The sequence below is a fragment of the Schistocerca gregaria genome, chromosome 8 (assembly GCF_023897955.1).
Source record: "Schistocerca gregaria isolate iqSchGreg1 chromosome 8, iqSchGreg1.2, whole genome shotgun sequence".
Classification (NCBI taxonomy): Eukaryota; Metazoa; Arthropoda; class Insecta; order Orthoptera; family Acrididae; genus Schistocerca; species Schistocerca gregaria.
Window position 1 is genome coordinate 316,433,127 of NC_064927.1, and position 27,833 is coordinate 316,460,959.

Genomic DNA, 27,833 nt, shown 5'->3' on the forward strand with positions numbered 1-27,833 from the left:
GGACCTGCGCCCAGTTTCTGCCATTTCGTTATCTCGTGGTCTCCGAATATAAGTGATCACCTGGCTGTAATAGTACAACATGTTCCGACGGCGGCCAACAGTCGAACTGGCTGGGATTTATACTGAATGAATGTGACGTGACAAATTAACCAGAGCTGGTACGGCAAGCTACTGACTCTATTGCGGTCGATCTTAAATTGTGGTTGGCGATCCCAAATGTTCTTAATCGTCTAGAGTATGTTTCACATTCTTATCTCTTTGCTAGTGAAAAATCCCATCGTGGACTGTCAGTATGTGGTAAGAATCACGTAACGACACTTCGCTATTATTTTAATAGAAATACGGCGTAACAAATTTATTCATTTAGACAGTGAACCAAAATATCAGTAACGGATACTAATTTCCACTATCTGCCTGGCTTGCAGAATGTTCATTCTCAGTAACTACATAAGATTATTAATATCTCTATCGATTAAAAGTTCAATAAAATCAAAAGAATGATTAACAATCAACTGACAGCGCAGAGAAAAAAAATAGTACTTCTAAATATAGAGACAGACTGCTTACACTGAAATACGACCACAGAAGCTTACGCTGGAAATGAAATACCCAACCGTTTACGATGATTTAAGGCCCATTCCCATGAATTTGGGGATTACTACTATACAAACCCAAGTACTCGGCTAACGTTGTTATAGGAAATCTCAACGTACTTGACCATTTTACTTCAAATTTTTACACGATCCAGGCGAACAAAGGCTATATACATTTGTAATGACAATGTATAGGTTTTCTGTTAAGACCGACTACGTGACAGAAGATTATGTGAAAACGTGCTGGTTCGCTTTCTTACTTGTATTAGTTTCAACTACGATAGCAAAGCGTGTAAACAAATTGTTTATCACATTTTCTACTTTCTCCTTACATATAAATTATGTACTCAACAATGTGCTGTATTGTTTTCTTCTCTGCCGTCAGTTTTACAAAAAAACAGTTAAGGTATATTTATGGCTTATCGGCTCATGATAGTATTGCTAATATGGAATTTGAATCGTCCGAAGTTTTGTATTGCAACCCATTCGTAGATTAAAACTATGCGAAATGCTGTCACTGAAGCTACTACCCTGTCAGCTCCATCAGCTGGAGAGGTCTCTCTCGTTCCCTTTACATCAATTGTTCCAACAATTTGTCCATTTATTGTATGAGACTGTAATTCCAAATTAAGGTTTCGTTTGCAGTAACAATAAACACGGTACACGGGCATAGAGAGGTGTTACATGTCAGAGAGATGGTGGAGGAAATGGACAGAGCTGGAGGGGGAGAAGAGGAGATAAACAGAGGAGGAAAGAATTTCAAGATGTACATCCAGTTCTTATATATATTTAGCAATTGCGAAGTATTCGCGGGTTCGCTAGTTTGTAAAAAACGAGAGGTTGTAGTTAATTTCTTCAGGAGCTGCACGGCAGTAATCGACGTAGATTGTACCTGCGGTGGGATCATCTTCGCTCTGCCCGCGTTCACCCCATTAGAGTGTCAGTTTCCTCCATCTACCTTCACACTAAGCCGTCGCTGATGATACACATTTCATAATGTAGGGAATTAGTTTCACATCCACATTTCCGAAACGTTTTGATAGCCGGATGGCGACCTTTTTAGCCTTGTTGCTGACATGTGTGCACGCCTCAAGTTTCATCCTGAAAATTTTGTTCCTTCTACCTGCCGTATAAACCATTTAAACCAGATTATAATTGGCGTTTAATGCTTCAACGCTTCCTTTCTCATGTTCTGAAACGAATAGTTGTATCCGACAACGGACTACCGTTTCACCTCCTACACTGAACATTTGCTACTGTTGTTTCGTACATTCAAAACAAACGACTGCTCGAATGCTATGTGACATCTATTTACATTCAAAGTAAAAAACATTAATTAACATGGACTCTAAAAAGGCATACCTTAAGAGCTATGAGCACTTCTTCACAGTACGTTGCGGAGACGACAGAGTGCACACAGCCCTTAAGGCATGCATTTCAGAGCCCATGTTTACCGGACTTTTTCCCTTCGAATGATGGTTCCTGTCATATCCCTGAATATTGGCCATTCATCCGAGTACACCTTGTATCTCTTAACCAAAGTGCGAAAGACGGGTGTTCGTAGCCAAAAGATCAATCTTTATATGAAGCTTGTTTCGAACGAAAGTCGGGAAATTTTTTACCAAACGGAATGCTATTTTACGTTTTCCGAACACCACGACCAATACACAGTGAGTGAGCTTTATCTTTTGATGGACTGTGTCGCAAACGATACAGAAATATGTAGAATGCATAACCATATTACTGACTGACGGATACTCGGTTTTTATCAGACGAGGTGACGCACTGCACTAGAATTCGGGAATACGGTGTTTCAAATTCTCATCAGGCCGCCCACATTTAGGTACGCCGTGTTTCCGTAAATCGCTTACGGCAAATGCCGGAATGGTTCCTTTGGCAAGGGCATGGCTGAATTTGCTCTCGACTTTTCCAATATAATTCTGCCTCTAATAACCTCGTCATCGATGGTCCCTTTCCACGCTGTATGTAAGTTTTCTTAAAGGTATCTGTTGACTATAGATGACTGTAATTGATGAGTGTATGATGAGTTGTTACCTTTGTTGTGTTCGTTGACAGACAAGAAACCCGATGCCGGAACATAGCTTACTCGTCTTGAATAGCCCCAAGGGGACGCGGGCTAATCTCCCCATCCGACAGACGAATCAGTATTAGTGTCCCATGTCCCAACTTCATGATACAAAGCGGAGGGCGCATGGAATTTAATCATTAACGTTTACGCAGAATCTTACGAGTATGTTGAGAAATTTGGTGCCACGACCTCTCCCTCCCTTGTCTGCTGAATACTGGCAGCGAAAGTTTCTTCAATTGCCGGAGTTCGGACGGGCTACTTCCAAGAAGAGGGCTACCACAGAGGTATGAGTCAGCGACCTCTACTGAGGTGGTGGGTATTATAAGAAGAAACCAACTGCAACATGGGTTGAACTCAACAGTTTGTAAGTAGGCTGTTTACGTTTTCTTTTTGGTAACGCCACGTAGCGCTCTGTATGAAAAATCACTGGCTGTGCCGTGTGCAGTCTGTGGCTGGTTTGCATTGTTGTCTGCCATTGTAGTGTTGGGCAACGGCAGCTGGATGCTAACAGCGCGTAGCGTTGCGCAGTTGGAGGTGAGCCGCCAGCAGTGGTGGACGTGGGTAGAGAGATGGCGGAGTTTTGAAATTTGTAAGAATTGGTGTCATGAAGTGATATATATATATATATATATATATATATATATATATATATATATATATATATATATTACGACTACTAAGGTAAATACATTGTTTGTTCTCTATTAAAATCTTTCATTTGCTAACTATACCTATCAGTAGTTAGTGCCTTCCGTAGTTTGAATCTTTTATTTAGCTGGCAGTAGTGGCGCTCGCTGTATTGCAGTAGCTTGAGTAACGAAGATTTTTGTGAGGTAAGTGATTTGTGAAACGTATAGGTTAATATTAGTCAGGGCCATTCTTTCGTAAGGATTTTTGGAAGTCAGATTGCGTTGCGCTAAAAATATTGTGGGTCAGTTTAAGCACAGTCTTGTATAAATTTTTCTAAGGGGACGTTTCACAGTCACTGTAGTAACAGCCACTTGCAGAAAAGCTTACGTAATGTGGGAAACGTGTCTTTTACTGCGTGCTAATCTGTACGTTCCATGTAATCAGTGTGTAATATGTCTTCTGATTTCAGAGGTACTCTACGCCTAGACCGCAAAATTTGTCACTATTGATTCCTTACATATTTCAGTTCATGCCATCTTGAGATGCCAACCTTGGAACTCAAACATATACTGCGTGAATCATAACTAAAAGCGAAAACTGATGCGGGTGGAAAGTATACAATAGAAGCTAGAACATTGCAGTAAACATGGCTCCGCAAAAGAGTCATTTGCGAGATCAATGGGATTGTGTGGTTACGCACAGCCACTGACATCAGTACGAAATACTGCCTCCGGTGGTACAAATGTATTTGAAATGTTAACTTTTCTGTCAAGTACCCTTCTAAATGGGCTCGAAGTTCACCCATGGCCAGCCCATACAAAAAATACAACGTACCCTTTTCAGCGCGTTACAATTCACCATACGCTCGTACCAGTTAAAGGAGGCGTTGGATGGGTTGTCCTCGGAATTGGACGCAATACTGCTACAATATCTGCAATATCACAATTCTCTGTTCCAGTTCTTCGGCTTTAACATCGGAATTTTGTGAAATTTCACTTTTGGGATGACCCTTGACAGAAACACCCTGAGGACTGAGGTTCGGTCATCTTGAAGGCCAAGGCACAGTCACTGTTCGACCTATCCATCTTGGACCATATAGGTGCGGTTTATGTCGTTTTATATCAGTAGCAAAATATGGAGTGCCCCAAAACGTTACTAAAGAATGGGGAAGGAAATGGATCGTGCCGTTTTCAAATGAACCATTTGCCTGGAACGATTTAGGAAAATCGCGGTAAAACTCAATCTGGATGGGGAGATTTGAACCGCCGTCCTCCCAAATGGGAGCCTTGGGTGAAAAGAGCCCTGCAGATTGGTACTAAGTCGGGAAGTTTACATTTTACTAATTAGGGCCGTGTCTCATATAATATTATATTGCTACTGCAACGCCTTTGCTTTTATTGTCGTAGAATATCACAAGTGTCAATTTTTGCCGTAATTACAGTGCTCCCTGTAGACTTCGATAGTCAAATGAGTGACCACGTAGCAACGTGAATACGATGTAAGTACAGGATTCGGGTTTCAAGTGAGCGGCACGAACGCCAGCGCCCCGGACGGTGGCTGGCGAGGCAGCTGATTCGCACCTGCCGACGCCCGGGCCCACACCTGAGGCCCGCGTGACTGCGCTGTTAGCTTCCCGTCGCCGGCGCTTGTTAGCCGCTACAACCGTCGCTCGCCAGCGCAGCGCCCCACCTCTCGCTTTTTGGTGCCTCCTGCCGCAGGCCTACTCATTACCACGCACCCATACGTGAAAAAGGAAAGCGAGCTGTGCGTATTCAGTGCACGTCGCCTGCGCGTGTTTCGCTGACGTGTACATCTACATTTGCGTCTGCTCTGAGCAAATGACCGGGTGGCTGAATTCACTTGTATTCGAAGCTATGTTAAGGCTTACCGTCATCGAACCGCCAATCAAAAATTCCCACTTCAAATTGAGGAATTATGATAGCAGGATTAGAAGTGGATAAAAAAATTAATATCTGTTGTTCATGTAGAATAACAATTTCATTACAACTTAAGGTCACAGCCAAAGATGTTTGGTAATCTAACAGTACGTAGGCTTCCTTCCTAATCTGTGTACATGTACATATAAAAAGACTAACTAAATTAGCCTTCTGCAGAAAGGACATAAAATTTTGTACCAGCTGACTTTACACAGTGGGGACAAACTATTCATACACTACTAGAACTGTACACACAGAAATAACTAACGAACCGCACAGAGCAAGGAACGCCTTCATTGATAAGCCTGAAGTCGTCCATGTTGGTTCTGGTATGTAGTGAATACCGTGAAATAGCAAAATAGACGACAAAGGGAAGAAAACAACTGCAGAGGGAAGGCATATCGTTTTCTACCAACATGACAACGGAAAAATCATGGCTGTGAGCATTTTGGGAGTTAACTTCTGAGGTCAGCAGTCCCCTAGAACTACTTAAACCTAACTAACCTAAGGACATCACACACATCCATGCCCGAGGCAGGATTCGAACCTGCGACCGTAGCGGTCGCGCGGTTCCAGACTGTAGCGACTAGAACCGCTCGGCCACTACGGCCGGCGGAAAAATCATGTTCAGAAACAAATGATCCTACTGGGAGAAGGCGGGCAACTGTAACGTCCATAAAATAGCGATTCAGAGAAAGAAACACTCTCATTTGTAGCAAAAGAAGAAGTCGACCACAGAGAGTAACGAAAACAGAACGAAATATGTAAATACGGATGAACAAAAAAGTTCCTTAATTGCCAGCTACCGCGTTGTAGGCTCATTTTAAGTTTGAGAACGAAATCACTAAGGGCTGTTCGTTACAGTTTAAGCAATGCTGGTTCTGGAGCTAGGGTCGTACAAGAAAACCAAACTTATGCAAGGAGAACAAGGGAATGAGACTTGAATTTGTTAGAGCGCATGCAAGCAAGAACACATGTTTATGGGAGAAGGTACTGTTCACACACGGAAGCAAATTTAAAATAATTGTTAATGACGGCTGAATTTTGGTGTGGCGACAACCAAATACTAAGCTACATCCCAAATACTTTCAACCCATAGTAAAGCACGGTGGTGGAAGAATTAGGGTATGGGAATTGTGGTTGAATCTCGTATTGGGCAACATGTTTTTGTTGAATGTATTATTGATAGATTTCGCTATTCAAATATCCTAAAGGAAAATCTGCAAAAAAAAAAAAAAATTGGCAGCTTGGGTTTAGACATAGATTACGCCTTTTAGCAAGGCAATGACCCTAAGCACACAACGGGAATTCTTCGTCTGCGGTTATTGTACACTACTTCCCATGCCCTGAAGTTCCCAGCACAGTGCATAGATCTTAATACAGTTGAACATCTTTGGAGCAGGCTTGAAAGACTGGTTAAAAATGGAAATACGAAGAAAGATTGCTCTAAAACAATGTCTACAACAAGAATCGAAAAAATCACCTCCGAGACTACCAAAATTGGTTCACTCCAAGCTATATAGGTTAAGAGAAGTGAAAGATGGAAGAGGAATGCCTACAAAGTATTACATTACATTTACGTAAGAAAAATTTCGAGTAGGAAATAAAATCCATGGTGCAGAAATAAAAACTTTTCGAGGTTTGCTTAGGCGTTGTAGTTCTGTCAGACATCAAAAGACATGGAAGAGCAGTTGAACGGAATGGACAGTGTCTTTAAAGGAGGATATAACATGAACATCAACAGGTATAACGAGGATAATGGAATGTAGTCGAATTAAATCAGGTGATGCTGAGGGAATTGGATTAGGAAATTAGACACTTTAAATAGTAGATGAGATTTGCTATTAGGGGAGCAAAATAACTGATGATGGTCGAAGTAAAGGGGATATAAGCTGTAGACTGGCTCTGGCAAGGAAAGCGTTTCTGGAGAAGAGAAATTTGTTAACATCGAGTATAAACTTCAGTGTCAGGAAGTCTTTTCTGAAATTATTTGTATGGAATGTAACCATGGATGGAAGTGAAACATGGACGATAAATAGTTTGGACAAGAAGAGAATAGTTTTCAAAATGTGCTACAGAAGAATGCTGGGTAGATTATGTAACTAATGAGGAGATACTGAATAGAATTTGGGAGAAGAGGAATTTGTGACACAACTTGACTAGACGAGGGGATCGATTTGTAGGGCACATTCTGAGGCATCAAGGGACCACCAATTTAGCACTGGAGGGAGGCGTGGAGAATAAAAATCTTAGAGGGAGCCCAAGAAATGAATAGACTTAGCAGATGCAGAAGGATGTAGGCTGCAGTAGTTACTCGGAGATGAAGGAGGTTGCACAAGATAGAGTACCATGGAGAGCTGCATCGAACCAGTCTCGGGACTGAAAACCACAACAGCAACAACAACAATATTTGTAAATTGTCTCCGCTAATCCCGCGCGGCGTGGCACACATTCCTTGTTACATTCTGTGAATAAAATCATCCCTAGGACGTAAAACGAAAATGGCGATAACAATCGTGAAACTGTACACGACATAAAATTACATTACACATACAGGGTTGGACAAAAACAAGGAAACAGCGCGAGAAACGTATACTTGCACATTAATGCAGATGCTGCCCCACGAGGAAGGTTGTGCTGTCGCACCTGACTACGGACGCCACCTGTGCAGTGTTCTCAATACACTGCAAGCACTCAACGTCACAACAGCTTCTGTGTACCTGCGAGTGAATTATGTCGAAGCTAAGTGAATTCGAAAGTGGGCAAATTGTGCCCTTATGGTGGATGCTTTCGTAACCAAGAGAGCCGAAGTGATTGGTGTTCCAAGAAGCACACAGTGAATCACAATGCAAACGAGTGTGTTGTTGGACTGTCACCGCAGAGGATTGTGACGAACAAGAAAACGACGACAGTTGCAAAAGTCAATGCAGAAGTAAATGTCCTAATCGCGAACCCTGTCAGTACTAAAACAACACGAAGGGAGTTCCATAAACATGGAATTGGTGGACGGGTTGGAATTTGAAAGCCACTGATCAGTGATGCAAATGCCCGCAGCGCGAAAACGTGGTGTCGAAGGCATATAACCTGGGATACGGAGCAATTTATTTAGTCCGGTGAGTCTTATTTCACTTTGTTCGCAACTTTTGGCCGTTTACGTCTCAAGAGTGAAACATATCAGGGTTGTCTGACGATTTAGGCAACCATATCATGGTATGTACATGGGCACCATAATTACGTTGCAAGGTGGCATCACTTCTAAGGACTATGTGACCATTTAGGCTGATCAGGTTCATTGCAAAGTAGAATGTTTGTTGCCAAGATTGTTCCTGGATGACAGGAGCCCTGTTCATACAGCTCACATCGCCCACGACAGGTTTTGTGAGCACGAGGATTAACTGTCGCATTTCCACTCGCCACAACTATCATCAGATGTCAATATTACTGACCCTCTGTGGACTACTTTGGATGATCGCTACCCACCTCCACCATCGCTACCTGACCTTCGCACTATTTTGCAGGAAGAGCAGTACTACATTACCTTGAAAACTCTATAGGACCTGTATTTATCTATTCAGAAATGACTGCAAGCTGTTGGAATGACAACGGTTTTCCTACACCGCATTAGCTGTGGTAACGTATTATGATTGGTGTTTCCATGTTTTTGCTCCATCCATGCGGAAAAGACTGTCGAAGTTCTATCTTTACTGCAAAGAACAAACACTGGAGGAAGGCATAACAAGGTTACATCATGGTATGTGACGCCTAATCGCGCCATATTTCGGAAATGCACCACTGTGGAGCTACGGCTATAAAGCATGAGCCAGTCAGCGACGAGCGACAGTAGTTGGTGCGGTAAGCGAACGTGTTTGGCGTGTATTGTAGTGTGGTTCCAGTAGTACAGTGCATCTTAAAGAATGAATTACGTAACGGTACTTCTAAGCGTCGCTGATCTAATAATAAAGCTTTAATCAGTAAACACTACAGAAAATTCGCGTCAAACGCAACCAGCCGTGGATATGAAATTAAAGCATGCCTAGTTTTGACTTTTCAAATGGAATCATTAGCTTATGATTTTATTAGTAACTGCTCTCTTTAGCACAAAATGAACTAGGGCAAGTTAGCTCAAATGCACGTACCTCCGCGGGCTCGCCTCCCATTATCGTTTTACAGCCTTAGCTTCACAACGTTGCAATTCCTGGATTCGACGTCCTCTACCCTGACATGACCTTAAGTTTTCCTCCGCCGTGTACGTTCTGGTGCTTTCACCTTCAAGCGTTCCCACTTCGATTTTGTATCATGAGTCATTTAAAACTGGAACGTAATGGGGAGATACCTACGTTCTGCTCCGAACTTCCAAAATTCCATGAAAACGGAAGCAGTTCACGAAGATTCAGGTTACCATGCCGGTTTTATAGCACTTCTGTTTATTCTTCATGACAAGCGTAACAATTCCATTTATTTCAGCCCGCGAGGAAAGCTAACAAATTTGCCATGTACTGTACTACTCTTGTGTCTGACACAGTAATGACGTAACATAAAACATTCTCACTTGGTTTACCGGCCATGACGACTGTCCATACTATTACATTATGGATTCACATACTTAGAAGTTTTTTTCACTGAGTCTTTCAATTGTCGCGGAGCCCCAAGCTGGCAAATAAGTGCGCATCTACCGGAACTGGTCTCCAAGCAGGATATCATGAAGCGAGTTAACGTGTAGTTCGTTTCCTTATGGGGAATACTACGCAGTGATCTTTCTTCATAATACTGTGACTTGCTAGTATCACGCCGTCAAGACAACATGTGTCGCAGCCGCCATTATGTGAGTGCAAAACGTTTCAATTTGTTATGAGTAACAGTGGCTGCTAGTCGCCGGTAATTTTCCCAAGGTAAGCTTGGATTTCTGAACAATTTTCCCGCTATTATACTCCCCAGGATATAGCCGCCACAGATTACTGGTGATCTCCGCTAAGGCGTTAATACAGACTGTAAACAGTAATTTTGTATCACAACAAGCTAGCACCACGTTTCTCTTGCATTTCTAATGCGACCTCTGCGTCGATCGCCAATGCTCTGAGCAAAAGCTTCCGAGAATCCCTTCACTCTGCAAGACAGCAGATCGGGTATTTGCAGCATATTTTACGCGCACTATCTGGCCGAAATTGTCTGTATATGTACTGTGAAGATAACAGGAAGAGAAGTGTTTAACATTTCTTCGATCACGAGGTCATTAGAGGAGGAGTAAAAATCTGAGTGGTTTGGGAATTGGAAATCAGCCACGAATTCTTCATTGGAATCAGCTAGTCTTAATTTCAGGAACACCTTCACTAGGATGTCGGACCAATGGGTTTGCCCTTAGCTCCTACCGGATACGAATCCAGTGTTGAGATGTCTGCGTCATCTAACTGGGTGCACACTGCGGTCCTCTGACGAACCTCTATCCCTATTTCTATTATCCGCTGAACGTCTTTGCTACATTTACAATGTTAGATTTTTGAGGAAAAGGATGCGTTCTTCCGTTCGTGATACTCACTGAAGAGTTGTCTGGTTTCTGGGCAAATTTATCAGGCACGCGACGAACATCTATAGTTAATCCATAATTTGTAACATGGTGTCCACGTCAGAGTTTTGACGCGATGTATTTACCAAATACATTCGAATAATGCAATTGTTCTTATTTAGTGAACAAAGGCGTTGTGTCAAACACTTTCACTACAACTTTTTTATTTGGCATGAATGACAACCTACGTTTACTTTCATTAACTTCGTCGTCAGAAGGAATGTCGTCCACCGTTTCGTTTTCCAACGCGGTGAGATTGGAATATGCCTGTCCCACTGCTATTTGAGGTCCGACCTATTTGTCCCAGCCTGCATTTTCATTTACGATATATCCAGAGTGAGTCAGATGTAAAAAAGGTACATGCTCTGAGGCGCGGTATCGTAAGTAATTCTGAACAGAAAACGTAATATGGACATGTACCGTATTCTGAATCTATTCGAGAGACAACCCATTTAATGTCACTTTTGTAAATTTTTGTTGAATAACTCGAGAAACGCACTCTCCAGCGAAAACGTGTCGCAGAACAAAATTAAACTACATTAAATCTCCCCCCCCCCCCCCCATATACAAAAGGTCCTATTCGTTTCTTCTCTGGGACTAATAGCTTGCGCGCAGAGGGCGAGAGAATATTGAAAATCTCGCGCGATACGCATGTGCTGTAGTTTAGGTAATTTTAGTAGGCCACTTTGCGGCAGTTTCCCGACTAGATAAGACCTGTATCAAATTGTCCGTCTCAACTCCATCTACACTACATTGGTACGTTGTAAATAATAATAATAATAATATTTAATAATGGAGCAAATAAACAGCTATGTACATTAAATTTATTCTATCTCGTGAACCACACTGAATAGGGCGTATGTCCATACTAACATTATCACCCCTCAAAGCATTTACCTTTACACCTGACTCGCCCTGTATTTTCTGAAAGACACTTGTATCCTATATATGATTTGGATCATCCTATTTCTGAAACTGTGTGAAACAGTTTTTGCACAAAGCAATTTGGCGTATGGTACATAGCGGCAAACTGCAACAAATACCAACTGGTTCGCAGCGAACGCATCGTGGGATATGTAAGTCCGAACTGTAGTGAAAAGCAAATTATGCCGATCGACAAAACTTTCATCGACTACTGCACAAACGAAAGACGACGTTGGTCAAAACACTAAAACTCGCTCTTAAGATCAGATGCAGGATCTGGAAAACAAGGCAGAGCGTTTGTAGCCCAAAGCAATATACAGCAAATGCAATTAAACCCTCTGTAGTAGTTTGGGTGGGGGAAGGGGTCTGACGGTATTCTGTATACTAGTGGTCGTCGACTCCTGCCTGTTAGTACACGTACACAAGCTAGCAACGAACTTGACTGATGTTCTTGCAGACAGTAACACAAGCAATTGGATTGTAAGACAATACATAAACAAGCTTTTAATAAAGCTGATTAGTATGTCATAGACCTTATTTACTGCATAAACTATCTCCCGACAGCTGTTTTACAGCTTACAAATACGGTACAAAATTAATAACTGACAATGAAAACAAAATTTTACGTTGCATAGAATTCTATGTGAGTCACGAAAACAGATTTCTTAACAGAGTTGGTTTTGTTCTGAACTCTCCCGCTCTTTCTCCTCATTTTAACACCAATAACAAATGCAACTATTCCTCTTGAATGGCGATATTTTTATTCTATGATCTTTCTAACTGCAGTCGGTTCTTAAATATCACTATATAAAATGCGACTGTCATAGCAACGACAGATTATTTTTCAACTGTCTTTGGGGATATTCGTTGTTGTTCTGAGACCCAGAATCTGTGATGGAAAAGAGCGAAACACTACGTAATACTATTTAAATTCTTTCCCCTAAAAACTGCTTTCTGAAAATTCTTTCAGTGTGCATGTGGCTAGGCAACATCACTTAACCGAGCGAGGTGGCGCAGTGGTTAGACGCTGGACTCGCATTCGGGTGGACGACGGTTCAATCCCGCGTCCGGCCATCCTGATTTAGGTTTTCCGTGATTTCCCTAAATCGCTCCAAGCAAATTCCGGGGTGGTTCCTTTCAAAGGGCACGGCCGACTTCCTTCCACGTCCTTCCCTAATCCGATGAGACCGATGACCTCACTGTCTGGTCTCCTTCCCCAAACAACCCAACCCAACAAATCACTTACGCAAATTCGGGAAATATCTTTTACACAAACGTAGGTCATCCACTTCCACAATTTGTCAACATAAAGAAAATTCCTGCAAATCTGCACGAGGTGAAAAAGTAGCATTTCAGGAGTAGCAGTGACGTAAACTTTTTTTTTTTTTTTTTTTTTTTTTTTTTTACTGGTCCTAAGTGATCGCAGAGTTTGGAAGATATCATATTTAACTACTTTGGTTTGGAAACGTTTTCAGATTTTATTACGGAGCATTGCTATTTACCTCACTATTGTAAAGGTCATCACGACCTTTTGCTTCCGTAACTATAGAGTATACCTAATCGTAAGAGATACAACAAAGTGATCTAGTTTTCTTGTATGATGTTACCAAGGAGAGCGGACCAGTTTCGACAGATATTTGACGTAAAAACTGCTTTAACTTTTCGTTTTTATATTACACTGTTACAGAATGCCAGAAAGAATGGCCACTTTTGTACGCTGTTCCAATAACTAAACCTCTCTCGCCTTCATACTCAATTACAAAGATCGATTTCCGCCGTAATTTTATTATATGATTTATAAAAGTGACAAATCTCTCTCACAGTGGATTAAAACGAACTGCTTGTACCACGACATGCCACTTTCCACAGCAACTCCAGCCAGCACAGAAAACGCCTTAAAGGTTAACGGGACGTTTGTGGCACGCCTCTTTCTGATGGGTAAACGCCAACATGGTTTGGGAAAGTGACAGACGATATGAAGGTGCTATCTTCGCAAGGTGAAAGCCGTTAAGCGTTGTGTGTGATAAAGCCTTTACGACGTACTACACGGGGCTGCCATAAATGTGCCGTCTCGATAATATATTCTACAACATGCAAGTAAGTTACCGCCGTGCAGATAGGCAGAAAACCGAACTACTCCGCGTCTTACTTTGATGGTTGTAGTTGTCAAGATGCCACGGGCTAGCCACTTTTCGCGTTCCGCCTCGTACCAAGAGAATCTTACTCTTGTCATCTTCGGGATACAATCAGTTATCACATATGATTTATGACCTATAATGTGACTTTTCAACTACCAGTTGGAACTGTACAAACGATGTGCATCGGAACTTAAGAAAAAATAATTATGAAAAAATACACAATTTCATCCTAGGAAAAATATTAGTTGGGAAGCTGCCGTCAAACTAACGAAAAGGCTTTTGAGTAACGCTGCTTATTTAATCACGATGGGGCATCTTCAGACTCTAGGATAACAGTGCTACAGCCTTAAATATCGAAGCACGTGTGTGCAGTTGCCATGTCATAGTATAGATGGAGTCACAACGATAGAGGCAGAGTTTAGGCTTGTCCTGCGCAGCTACGTCACTCATACTCCGCCCAACAATGAGCGTTTATTAGTATTCTGAGCGCTCTGCTCTGAATGCCGTAGTTAACGCAAGCATTAAACGTGATCGTAGCGAGTTGTTTAAGGAATTTCAGATTCATTTGTTGGGAGTTGTTATCGCTGATAGTGCTGTTAAGTGATAAATTCTGCATGAGTAAGCAAGAGGCACAATTTGAAGGATACACGCTTCCTTAAGGCGGAGAGAATGCACATGCGCGTACCGCACCTGTCGCTTGAAATCGTCAACAACGCGATCCCCTTCCGTGCTTCGACATGCGCGAACCGCCATTGTCCGTGGATCGGACTATAGTAATGCCATACTTCGGACTGCTCAACAAAAAAGAGAAAACATTTTTCTTAGCAACAGCGAAAAAACACCACCACAAATCGCAGATGTTCCATTGTCGACAATTATGGTAGCACGAACCAAGAGGAAAGTAGCTTATCTGGGGGACACTTATGTTTTCACTAACGTCAACAACTGAGTGATCCTTCTTAATATGAAAACAAAGCTAAATTGGAATCCCGGTGTATTCATTGTGGATGGGTTACCAGATAAATTGCCAAACTGGAATCCATTTGATCCCTGTGCGCGCAGCGACTGTTCAAAATTTCAGTATCAAGAAAAGGGTAGTAATCAGTCGCCAAATCCGTCGTTCATTGCAGCAGACCTACTCTTTGACTGTCGCGTAGTCATAATCAGTGCAGCTGCCGACAGCTCAGTTCTGTCACATATGCATGCCCATGCTATTTATTAGCATTTATACTCCAAACATTGGGTTCTGAGTCGCCTGTTGGCAACTGCTATGATCATGACCATAGTATGTTTAAATTACTTCAAAGTTGACACTTCCCGCGTTGCAGCTGGTTTCCTCCAATCAGAGTGCTCACCTTCACACCCGAAACATCGTTGTCAGTTCACTTCCAGTTCTTTGTCTGGCATTCTTTCTTATGTGTTTGGATTCCGAACCATAGGTCTGGCACTTTTATTTCCCATCTCATCATACACGAGAACCAACCAAACCCCTCCCCCCAACACACACAACGATGCAAATGAAACACACCCATTTCATACAAAGCACTAACTAAACGCTACTGGATACTTCCGCACAAGATACGATTCGGCTTCACACAAGCGATAATCATCATCATAAAGATCGGCTTAAATCATATAAGCTTCGCGTGACATTGCGTCAAACAGTTTTTGGAGGCTGCAATTCATCATTGCAACTGCGTAATCTTAGTCAACCATAATAACTTGACTAATCGTTATTCTTTAGCGCAACAGTTAGCGTATTAATCAACCATACTGAAGATGCTCGGTTCGAACATCGTCTACTGCCAAGGATTTTTTCTTATTTGTGAATATAATCGGACAATATTTTATTCAATTTACTGGTGTAAATGTAGGTTTTTTATTTCTAATTCTCTGCCATGTAATTTTCACCAACTTATTAATATTTTTATTTGCGCTTGTTTTCTACCTATCGTTCTTTTTTCGTCACGAATATGCCTGGGTCGTCTATAATCTGCAACTAAATGCCAACGAAGACTGCTCACTGGTTGGTAAAGCGGCCGCTCGTGTAGCCAGTGAGAGGACAGTTTCAGGTAACCAATTATGCAAAAAATTACGTTGGTTTTAGCGCTGAAACTGAACTACTTCTGTCTTGAGTTTGCTCGTAGAAAATGGTTTTCATGGCCGAGAAAAAAACGATCATGATTCTAGTTCTGCTGCTGATTGCTCACCACAGCTTTTTCGGACACATTACACATCGCGAGGCTGTGGTTAGCTGAAGACTTGAGTTTAATTTCAGAGCTACAAGATGCGTCTCCTACCGCAGTTCAGTCACTGGTCACTGAAAATCAGCTATCGACAGAACATCTCTGATTTCTGGCATACCTTGCGGCGGCCACTTCCAACATTGCTCCGCGTTAGATATTTGTGAAGTGACTCGCCGTGTTTGTACGTTAACTAAAACCGAGCGCAAGACGGCGGCCGATGTGTGGCAACACCGCTGCGGTAAGTGACAAACTTCAACAACCAAGTAATTTTAAATGGACTAAACGTAACAGTAGAAGCCTCGATCTGGTCCAGTGAACGACGGATTTTGCGACTCATTGCTGTCCTTTTCTTAGTATTGAAACTAAAACAAAGGGGCGTGGCAGAGTAGAGCCAAAAATAGTTTTTCCCCAAGTTCCATTTCAGCAATTTCATGTTTTCACTCAATTATATATTAAATACTGCTTTATATACACCACCATTGGTAAAAACTGCACCGGCTATACATAGTTATGAAAAGCTAGAGACCTCAGGTGGTAAGGCACTGAATTTGCGTTCTGGCGGGCGGTGTTTCAAATTCCCGTTTGCCCAACCCAGGTTTTCCTAAATGTGTCTAAAGCAAATGCCTTGTTGGTCCCGTAGACGTTCGATTTCTTTGCTCAATTAGAGCTTCAGCTCAATTCCAGCGCCCTCATTGCTGATGAGCGGTAAACGCCAATTATCTAATTTTCCTAACTTTTGTGACCTCTCCAGTACTTTGTTCACTTGTAGCACTCCGACTGGTCAATAAAGTAGCAGACAGCATACGTTATAAAAATGCATTTTCTCTTTTCCACAGTTATTTTAAAAACCTGCTCCAAGAATTCCGGTCATACCTATCAACACTTACAAACTGCTTCTTGTAATCACAAATACTCTTAATATTTGCCTTGTCAATCCTTTTCTTTTTCGGGTACCAATTGCTCTCTATCTGTTCTACCTTATCTGACAATGCTTAATAATCGTCAAGGGACATTCATGTTAAACTTAACTCGCCACTGCTAGGCTAGTTACTTCGCATTTGGCTTGTAAACATCCCTTAACGTTATTCTTCGTATGGACAGCTCCAAACCCTTGGTAGCCACAGTTCCATGTTATCTGTGCACTTCCTACCCAAAAGGAATAACACTGCAACAGGTATACAATTCTAAATTTTGAGTAATTTTTTTAACAATCGGAAGGGCTACACACAGCGAACTTCAAAAAGGGCGAATATATTAAGGGCTCTGGCTACGTTGCTATGATCACAATCAATTTATTATCTCTATTAGTACTAAGTGATACTGATCTTTGGCAATTTAAAGACAATTCGATATTCGTAAATTTGATCCTACAACGCTACAAAATTTCAGAAAAATCGATAAATTTTTAAGCAAGAAATCCGTGAACGCCAAAATTTTTAACAATAATTTTAGTGTTTATACAATTATTTTCATCTGCTCACAACTTAGACATTCCTTGTCCCTTGTCACCTTCACAACCGTCTACAAGAAGTAGCATATCCTGAAATCTTAATATACGCACAAGTTAGGCGTTGTTTCATTCCTTCCAGGTTGATAGACTGTATAGTCCAACATGCTTAAATAAGAATAAAGGCCATGAAGCTGTACAGATTGTGACAACGCTACAACTTCGGCGTATGATGTAAAAACGGTGGTGGCTGTGGTACGGAAATTCTAAACGTAACCGGTGAAGGTGGAAACCGGTCAATTGCGGGCAGATGAAACTTACTGTATCTGCAAATGAATTACAACTCTACAAAACATGATAAAAGGCGTACACAGAATAAAAGAATGTCGACTCACGATACTACATATATTTGAGCGTTATTGATAACAGCTCAGAGCAGCAACTTCTTTAGCATACATGGAAATTATTTTTGATCGTTTAGTACAATCGTAAATAAAACAGTTTTACACACTGTTTTAGCATAATTTTGTCGTTGTTAAATTCGTTTTGCAACATATTACAGTTTCTTGTATCATTCTCTCTCATTCATATTAATAAGAATAATTGTTTAAAAAATTCTGCTGCCGTGAACAGTGTCTGTCCCTCACGAATGCCAGTATATTCTCTGAACCACAAATATTAGCTGCACAATATGTAAGCATTCTAAAACTTAGTCCTAAATTAAATTAGTGTTAAACTGATGAAACTGAAAAAGTAACTCACCATGAAAACCATGAACCTCGATTGCTGTTGCAGCTCGTCAAACGGAAGAACACCGTTACGTAGGTATCCAAGCAAACTATTCGCTGCTATAATCTCCTCGATACTGTTCAACATTTATCCAAATATTTGTAGTGCACCTTTGAGGCTGGTCGTATAATTTTTCCCGAATCTGTCGTCAACAGACGGAAAACTGGGATGATTTCTTGTAATTTGCAACAATGTCACAAATCTATTGTTCGTTCCTTGTGTTCACACAGGAGTTACTCACTCTAAAGTCAGCGACCTTGTATTGTCAATATACATGAGCATTCGGCTATTATACCGAGATAGGAATTTGAATTTTCATTTGAGTCAAACAATGAAAGTATTATTGTCGTCAAGCGAAGGTCACTTGGGAGAAAGTATCGCGAAGTCTTTCAGGTGCCGATTATTGCTATGATTCTTACAAATTGTCATAATTTATGGGAATCCAAATGATAGCTTCAAAGAACGTAAGAAGATAAAGTCACCGAAATGATACGTTGTCAACAATCAGAATCTGTGCGTTTGCTTCTATGTAAGGCACTTCATAAACAAAGCGCACAGAAAAAAAGGAAATCAAGCCCAGTCTGTCAGCTAGGATATTCGTTCATGACAAACAGGGTAATGTCAGGCGCGTACATTGGTCGCTCCCTGCTATGTGGTGTGGTCCTTGTATCCCATAAATCTGCTGCCTATAGCTGAAAGACCGTTTCAGAACGTTGTCGCAACTGCATTCCGACGTCTCAAGTGTGTTCGAACTGCATGAACAAAACTAAACAACAACAAAACCGGGCGTCTGCAAAAGAAACAAAAAAAAATTGACTCAAATTATCACCTATCCATGCTCTTGTTTCCCACCTTGTACCGCAAATATTATTTGGTTCTGCAGCACGAACAAAAATATTCTTCTTTTGCACTATCACAGTTGCTCCAGTATTCTTGTACGGCAATGCACACAAGTCCTTTCGGTATAACAGAAGTGTTAATGCACATGAACATGCGGAAGGTACGGGAAATTTACATCAAGTAAACAAGCACGCAGCCTTCTTAGCATGTGCTTCAAAATCAGCTGATTGTTGACGCTTGTCGCTGTCAGTCGAAAGAGCAAAAATATTAGATGCCGATCTCACACTAGCACTGTGTTTGTGTCACAGAATCCAAATTCACTCAAAACGATGCACCACGATTTTGACTATCAACAGATAACAGCACAGGAGAAAATATACAATAGTTGAAACACTGTTTGATCACACAGGTTCTCTGCTACCGGCAAGGCGACCGTCCTCGCTAAGGCACACGCATAAACACTATGACACAGTACTGCACTGCCCGCCACCGCTGTCATAGGCCGCACGCGTCGCGGTGGCAACGCCCTGGCCAGCTCACGCACGTACCGGGTTCCACGCAACTTGTCCCTTGCCGTGCGCTCGCGTCAACACACTTCCCTCTCTCCTTCGTGCTTGCCGCTGAGCGACTGGGCGACTGTCTCGCGGCGACCAGGCGACGGCCTTAGCGCCGCCGCCAGCGCCCCTGGCGGCCGCGCGGTACATCTGTGCAGTGCCTCGCCTCGTCTCGCCCCACCCGGCCAACTTAACCGGCGGATGGACCCACCCGTTGCCCCCACTCTGGGCGCCGCCCAGTCTCGCTCTCCCAGCCGACGCTCCTTTGCCTTTGCACTGTCCTCCAAACGGTTCTGAGAACTTAAAATCTAGCGTCTGCACTTGTTTTCGTAAAATTCTTTGGCGCTTCAGAATCATTCTACATTTATATCTACAGCCACAATCTGCAAAGCACTGCGAAGTGCGTGGTACTGTGTACTTTCCACTGTACCACTTATTACGGCTTCTCCTAGTTCCGTATGGAGCACAGGAGGAATGACTGTTTATGTGCCTCCGCGAGCGCTGTAATTTATCTAACCTTGTCGTCATTACCCCTTCGACAACGATATGTAGTGGGTTGTAGTACCTGGTGTTCCGGTATGAAATGAGCGTTAAGATACAAATGAGTCGATGGGGAACATCTGTTGTTAACGAGCCTTAATTTTTTTGTTTGTTTGGGATGACATCTGTCAAAGATATTTAGTATACATCAAGTCATGGAACAAACAAGTGCTGCAGAGTCGCATCGAATGCTTGTCGAGGCATGGTGATCATGCTCTATCAGGAGCAACATACAAAGGATGGTTTCAATGGTTCAGAAATAATAATTTTGATGTAAGAAATGAAGAACGTGGAAGACCACCAAAAAAGTTCGAAGACCCCGCATTGCAAGCAATAATGGATGAAGATGATACTTTGAGTCACAAGCAAATGGCAGCAATGCTAAATGTTGCACAACAAAGAATTTCTGACCGTTTGAAAGCTATGGGAAAGATCCAAAAGTGTAGAAAATGGGTGTCACATGAATTGATTGGAAGACAGATGGAAAACCGAAAAACTATTTGTCAAATTTTGCTTCAAAGCCATGAAAGAAAATCAATTTTGCATCGAATTGTTGCTGGAGATGAAAAATGGATTTATTTTAAGAATCCTAAACGGGAAAAATCATGGGTTAATCCAGGGCAACCATCAACATCGACTGCAAAACCAGATCGATTCGGCAAGAAGACAATGTTCTGTGTTTGGTGGGATCAGAAAGGCTTCTAAAACCAGGTGAAACTGTGAATACTAATCGCTACAGACAACAACTGATCTTTTTGAACTATGCATTGATCGAAAAAAGATCAGAATGCGCCAGAAGACATGGCAAAGTAATTTTTTTACACGACAATGCACCTGCACTGGTAAAACTGGTTCAGGATTCAATCAAAACACTTGGCTAAGACGAACATTTCTATTGGCGTGGTGTCCACAAATTGCCAGAAAGGTAGTCAAAATGTACAGAAAACAATAGTGAGTACTTTGAAGAAAATGTTTTTACTTTTCAATTCCAAATTAGTGTTTCATTTTCACAATAAAACGCTCATTTCATACCGGTACACCTGGTATATTCCTAGAGCAGGGGTATCCAAATCGCGGCCTGCATGCTGCCCAAAGTATCACTGCGGTCCAGGAAGTGAAAAGCAAACACAAAATTCCGTTTACAATAAGTTATGATTAATGGAATATTTTCAGTCCGAAACTCCCGCCAAACTGTGCCAGTTTCTCATTGGCCTATCCAGTTCTTAACATCGCCGACCTTGCTATATGTCAACCACCCACAGTCTCGTTCTTAGAAACGGCCAATCCATCAGATGCGCTGATCTGTTACCTAATGGCTACTTCACCTGCCACTGCGAAACTAGATGTTTAGAGATGTATAATGAAATTAATTTATTGAAATGCAAGGAAATTCTGTGGTACTTCTATATAATTGTGGAAATGAATCATCACAATTTCCGGGAATTCCTCAGGGTTCAGATGCTGAGTATGGTGATATATATTTTGCAGAAGTAATGTGGCCCTGTCGACGTCACATGTTAAAAAGATTTCATAGAATAATTAATGAAGTAAAATCGTTCATGATGCCAAAATCAAAAATTGTACCTGAACTTGGCCATGCTAACTGGGTGGCAGTTTTAACATTTCTGGTCGATTTGACTGCTCCTTTAGGTGACACAAAATGGTGCCTTCAAGGCAGAAACCTACTAATCATTACAATTGTTTCAAACAATAAACTCGTTCCAAATGAAAGTGAAATTATAGCAAGCATAAGCACATACACACTTCAATTTCATTTCAGCGCGTAGGCTAAACATACTCCTAAAGACAGGATGAAATACGCAGCCAGCAGCCATAATTTTTGATTTTATGCAAGAATTCGAGAATCATTTCAGGATTTTCGAAAGCATAATCGAAATTTTTGTAGTTATGCGACGTCTTTTAAAAAGATATAGATACTTTGCCAGAAGGTTTTCAGATAGAGTTCGTAGAAAATAGTTACAACAGCCAAGAAAGCAACGTAAGTTTATTAAAAGGTGACCGGTTTCCGATCATCACATGATGATCTTCAGATATACAGCCATATTGATGGCCTGGAGTAAAAGTGCACCCCCCAAATTGGATATTTTTCCAGTATCGCGGTTTTACAGTTACATCTCGTAAGAGACTCAAAAGATCGAAAACATGGTCCTATTAGAAATAGTAGGACTTGAATGAGACCAGACGTATATTTTTTGCACCACCCATTCTACATCTACATCTACATGACTACTCTGCAATTCACATTTAAGTGCTTGGCAGAGGGTTCATGGAACCACAGTCATACTATCTCTCTACTATTCCACTCCCGAACAGCGAGCGGGAAAAACGAACACCTAGACCTTTCTGTTCGAGCTCTGATTTCTCTTATTTTATTTTGATGATCATTCCTACCTATGTAGGTTGGGCTCAACAAAATATTTACGCATTCGGAAGAGAGAGTTGGTGACTGAAATTTCGTAAAAAGGTCTCGCCGCGACGAAAAACTCTATGCTGTAATGACTTCCATCCCAACTCGTGTATCATATCTGCCACACTCTCTCCCCTATAACGTGATAATACAAAACGAGCTGCCCTTTTTTGCACCCTTTCGATGTCCTCCGTCAATCCCACCTGGTAAGGATCCCACACCGCGCAGCAATATTCTAACAGAGGACGAACGAGTGTAGTGTAAGCTGTCTCTTTAGTGGACTTGTTGCATCTTCTAAGTGTCCTGCCAATGAAACGCAACCTTTGGCTCGCCTTCCCGACAATATTATCTATGTGGTCCTTAAAACTGAAGTTGTTCGTAATTTTAACACCCAGGCACTTAGTTGAATTGACAGTTTTGAGAATTGTACTATTTATCGAGTAATCGAATTCCAACGGATTTCTTTTGGAACTCATGTGGATCATCTCACACTTTTCGTTATTTAGCGTCAACTGCCACCTGACACACCATACAGCAATCTTTTCTAAATCGCTTTGCAACTGATACTGGTCTTCGGATGACCTTACTAGACGGTAAATTACAGCATCATCTGCGAACAATCTAAGAGAACTGCTCAGATTGTTACCCAGGTCATTTATATAGATCAGGAACAGCAGAGGTCCCAGGACGCTTCCCTGGGGAACACCTGATATCACTTCAGTTTTACTCGATGATTTGCCGTCTATTACTACGAACTGCGACCTTCCTGACAGGAAATCACGAATCCAGTCGCACAACTGAGACGATACCCCATAGCTCCGCAGCTTGATTAGAAGTCGCTTGTGAGGAACGGTGTCAAAAGCTTTCCGGAAATCTAGAAATACGGAATCAACTTGAGATCCCCTGTCGATAGCGGTCATTACTTCGTGCGAATAAAGAGCTAGCTGCGTTGCACAAGAGCGATGTTTTCTGAAGCCATGCTGATTACGTGTCAATAGATCGTTCCCTTCGAGGTGATTCATAATGTTTGAATACAGTATATGCTCCAAAACCCTACTGCAAACCGACGTCAATGATATAGGTTTCTCACACTAGTGCTTTTCAAAGTTGGACAAATTTTACATATTTATGAAAAAGTTTCGGTTGAACTTCTGCTTTTTGGTAACATCATCTAAACTAACCTGTCTATCAATAAAGTGGTCTTGTAAAAGTTATGGAGGAATAAATTCTGCGTTCCATGAGATGAAAGGCTAATTTTTTGGACCGACCACCCGTTTCCGTACATTCCCACCTTAAAGTTGGATCATTTCTCATCATCAATGAAGACTGTTCAAATTGCAGTTCTTCAATATGTGTTATTTACATTGTATTAATCATAGTACTATAGCACTCCAGTGTACTGGTCTAGTAACTGGTAAATATATTAATACAATAAAATGTTAAAACTGAGGAATATATAAAAAGATAATATTAAAAGTGGTTTCATATATGATAAGAAAAACCATTCTTGAAATCAATTAGTGATGATTATATTTCAGAATAATACAAATTGTAGTTACACGTATGAAGTGGAAAAAATAGGCAGGTACACAACATCGACGTTTGATTGTCGTTGGGCCACCCGGCTCCTCGAAGTCTATAATTTTCGTCGTCCCACCTATGCGGTCCAGATCTTGGCCAACATCTGATCCGTCGGTCTCGTCTGGTTGGAGGGAGTTAGTTCAGGCGTTCCCCCTGCAGTTGGCACAAATCAGTGAGCACTCAATCCCAGCCTCCCGTCTCCCACAGCCACCTGCACACCCGTTGTTGCATTTGCAGAAAACTGTCGAGAGAAAAGACTTTGAAGGGTGCCATCTCCAGAGAAGCGGATCCAGCTGGTTTCCTAAACCACATTTGTACTTGCACGAAATTTCTCAAGCAATATTGGCGAATTGCTTCTGACGTTGGTGATAAGGATGCCATGTTGAATTTGTACTTCATGAGGGCATTGGAAAACAGGTCGAATCGCAATTTATCTTAAGTATCTCCAATCCCATCTCCGCAAAGGGTTGTTAAAAATCACACTCCAGCTTCATCTTGAGTGTCATGCTCTAAGAAAGGTTTAATTCCTTCTAGAAGACATTCATTTTCGACTATCAGCTTGATCATTTTCTTGTCCTGCTTGGAGCGTGCTGAAATTGTCACATCCACTTAGGGAGTGGACAGATATGAATGCCTTATGGTGTTGTCCGTCAGTTTGAAGCTGTTGGTTCCAAATACTTTTGATGAGGTCGTTCCTACTCCAGATTTTCAGAAATATGTGTTTGCTGATGGTGTGGCTAGGGCAACGACTATGATGAGAAGGCCCGTATCCTCATTAACAACCACAACCTTCTACGTCAAGGGCCGTGGCAACTGTCAGGTGGTCTACGTCTTCATACCTTGATTGGCTGAGAAGCCTCCACCTTCAAGCCTCTTAGTAAACAAGCTAATGAATCGCGCTTTGTTTCTATCGTTGGAAAGGAATTGCTCTTGTGCCATGGTCACAACCATTAACTTCGTAGATACGACCTCAGGTGAAACGTGGGACTTAGAGAAGGCAGGAGAAGGTGTGGACGGGGCCTAATCAGTTACCGTTGGTTGCGCAACAAACACGTACTCTTTATTTAAGGAAATAATTTTTTAGAAACAATCATTTAAAAAAAAAGACTAACACAAGCTAAACTGATGGCTGAAGGTCTTATTACGAAAGAATTCAAAATTATTTGTCGCTTGAAGGCCACACGTAATAGGAATAATTTAAACTAATATTATTTTTAAACAATTGACACAATCAGACCAAATAAAGAAGGGAGTTATCCACACACAGTGCTCCAAGGATTGACCTGAGAAAAGTCACTACAGCTGCGTAAGCGGTGAGACTAGCAGCCAAGAGTTTTGCACACTTAACAGGACGGCAACTCATACGAGGGACAGCTTAAACGCCGACCAGCACACTCGTAAAATCCACCTAAGATGCGATAACCAGTAACACGTTAGAATAACGGTTAACATCGTCAAATGACAACCATTTAATTACGCAAGTTCTTAGTACGCAGACAGGGTAGAGACCAAACTGCCTATTCAAAATCTGACTTACATGCACATGGAACTGCACAAGACAATTCCACAAACAACTCAGATAACGCTAAAACGGTCACTATACAGCCACAAGACGAAATGCACGTAGACATGAACGCTAAGAACACAGTAACGGTCGAAAGACCAGATACACGTCGTCCACTGAGACGACCGACCGAACGACCAACCATCGGTCGTTGCCAATCAAATCAGGCAAGGGAAACGTCGCAGTATAAAACCGCCAAGTAAGAGCTTGATGGCATGAGGCCACTTCGACGGACGGCCACTCAAAAAAGGTGGAGGTTTCGCTACTCGGATTTAACGATCCATTCAACTTGATCTAGGTGGATCGGATCCCTGACGTGGTCGCCCTCCATGGCGACCACATCCTTCGATCGAACAGTGCACTTGTGTCGGGAGCGGTGGCGTCGAGTACTGGCGTTGTGTAGACCTAACTGCTGCCCGTCCTAACCAACTGCTTAATTCAGCACGCAGACAGCTCATTCAAACCACAAAATACACACGGATCCCCGAAAACAATACCACAAACAACTCAAACAATACTAAAACCAATCACTGGAGCAACAGGACGAATTACAAGTCGACACAAAACACAGAGGAGCCAGAAGCGGTCGGAAAACCAAATACACGTCGTCCGCTGACACGACCGACCGTACGACCAACCGACGGCCGTTCTCGCTCAAGTCAGGCACCGGAAAGTCCCAGTATGAATTGTCGACAGTCAACTTATTGCCATGAGGTCACTTCGACGGACGGACGGACACGGACACACACACACACACACACACACACACACACACACACACACACACACACACACACACACACACACACAAAGAAAATGGTTCAAATGGCTCTAAGCACTATGGGACGTAACATCTGAGGTCATCAGTCCCCTAGAGTTAGAACTACTTAAACCTAACTAACCTAAGGACATCACACACATACATGCCCGAGGCAGGATTCGAACTTGCGACCGTAGCGGTCGCGCAGTTTCAGACTGTAGCGCCTAGAACCGCTCAGCCACTCCGGCCGGCTGTCCCGGCGAGTACTTGCGCTGTGCGGACCTTACTGTTGCTCCGTCACAACTCAACTGAACTACGACACACGACGACCCGGAAATACTAGAGGTCGCTCCAAAGATAGTACCACAGTACTCGCTATCGATAAACGCCGCTGCTGCCACTCACGGACAGACAAAGCGAGCAAATGTAGTGGCGACAATGAACGCACTAAGGAAATGAGAGGTCACAGTCCGAATACACGACGCCAACCTGTCAACGGCACAAACGCTAGTCGGAGCACGGCTCACCAGGAGCAGTGTGTCTTTTGCTTTGGTGGAGGCGCTCAGCATGTTTGATGCTATCAGTGGGCAGGTCTTCTGAGTAGCCATCAAGCACAACTCTTGCAGCGCTTCGGTTGTAGCGCCTTTTTATGTAGTCAACATATCTGGTTAGGATTAGTTCGAATGTTTCACCATTCTTCCACACAGGCAGGTGCAGAATAAATCCACCACCAATGACGAAAGTTGCTCCTTCTAGGTTTACCTCCTTCAGTGGTGTGAACAATTCATATAACACTGACTTGGGAGTCTGACTTGGGAGTGCACACTGTGTATAGCCTTCTTGGGATATTTTCTTTTCAAGGACCATCATGTCTTGTAAATAGAGTGTACAGATTCAGCATATAGAAAATGCCCACTGGCATGAAAATAGGGTAGCATTTCCTTAACAGTGGTGAGGTGCATTCCCAATCGCCACTCCTCTCAGAGTGGATGAACTGCTTAATCAGAGTAGTCATATCCAAGTAGATAATCCATAACTTGAGAGTGGGATTATATAGCTCCAGCTCTTCAAGTTTCTGTGCCAATATCTGCTTCAAAGTTTCATGATCAGGTTTTCAAGGGATTTGTTGATGCAGACGCCTTTTCAAGGTGCTAATCTGTTCTCTCATTTCACTCATTCTAGTGAAGATGGAGTGCGAGAGCCAAATTGCAAG

General features: G+C 42.2%; 1 protein-coding gene across 2 annotated transcripts in view; it reads right to left on the bottom strand.

Moving 5' to 3' along the window:
• LOC126284187 (Krueppel-like factor 8) overlaps positions 1-19,901 on the bottom strand; it is a 1,008,191-nt gene extending 988,290 nt beyond the window's left edge. Inside the window, exon 1 of one of the 2 annotated variants that reach the window (XM_049982934.1) lies at positions 18,327-19,901. In XM_049982934.1, the coding sequence (XP_049838891.1) occupies positions 18,327-18,440 (114 nt within the window). In that variant the 5' untranslated portion in view covers positions 18,441-19,901. The remainder of the gene's footprint in view (positions 1-18,326) is intronic. The other variant, XM_049982933.1, reaches the window with a different exon arrangement.
• Positions 19,902-27,833: the final 7,932 nt, after the last annotated feature.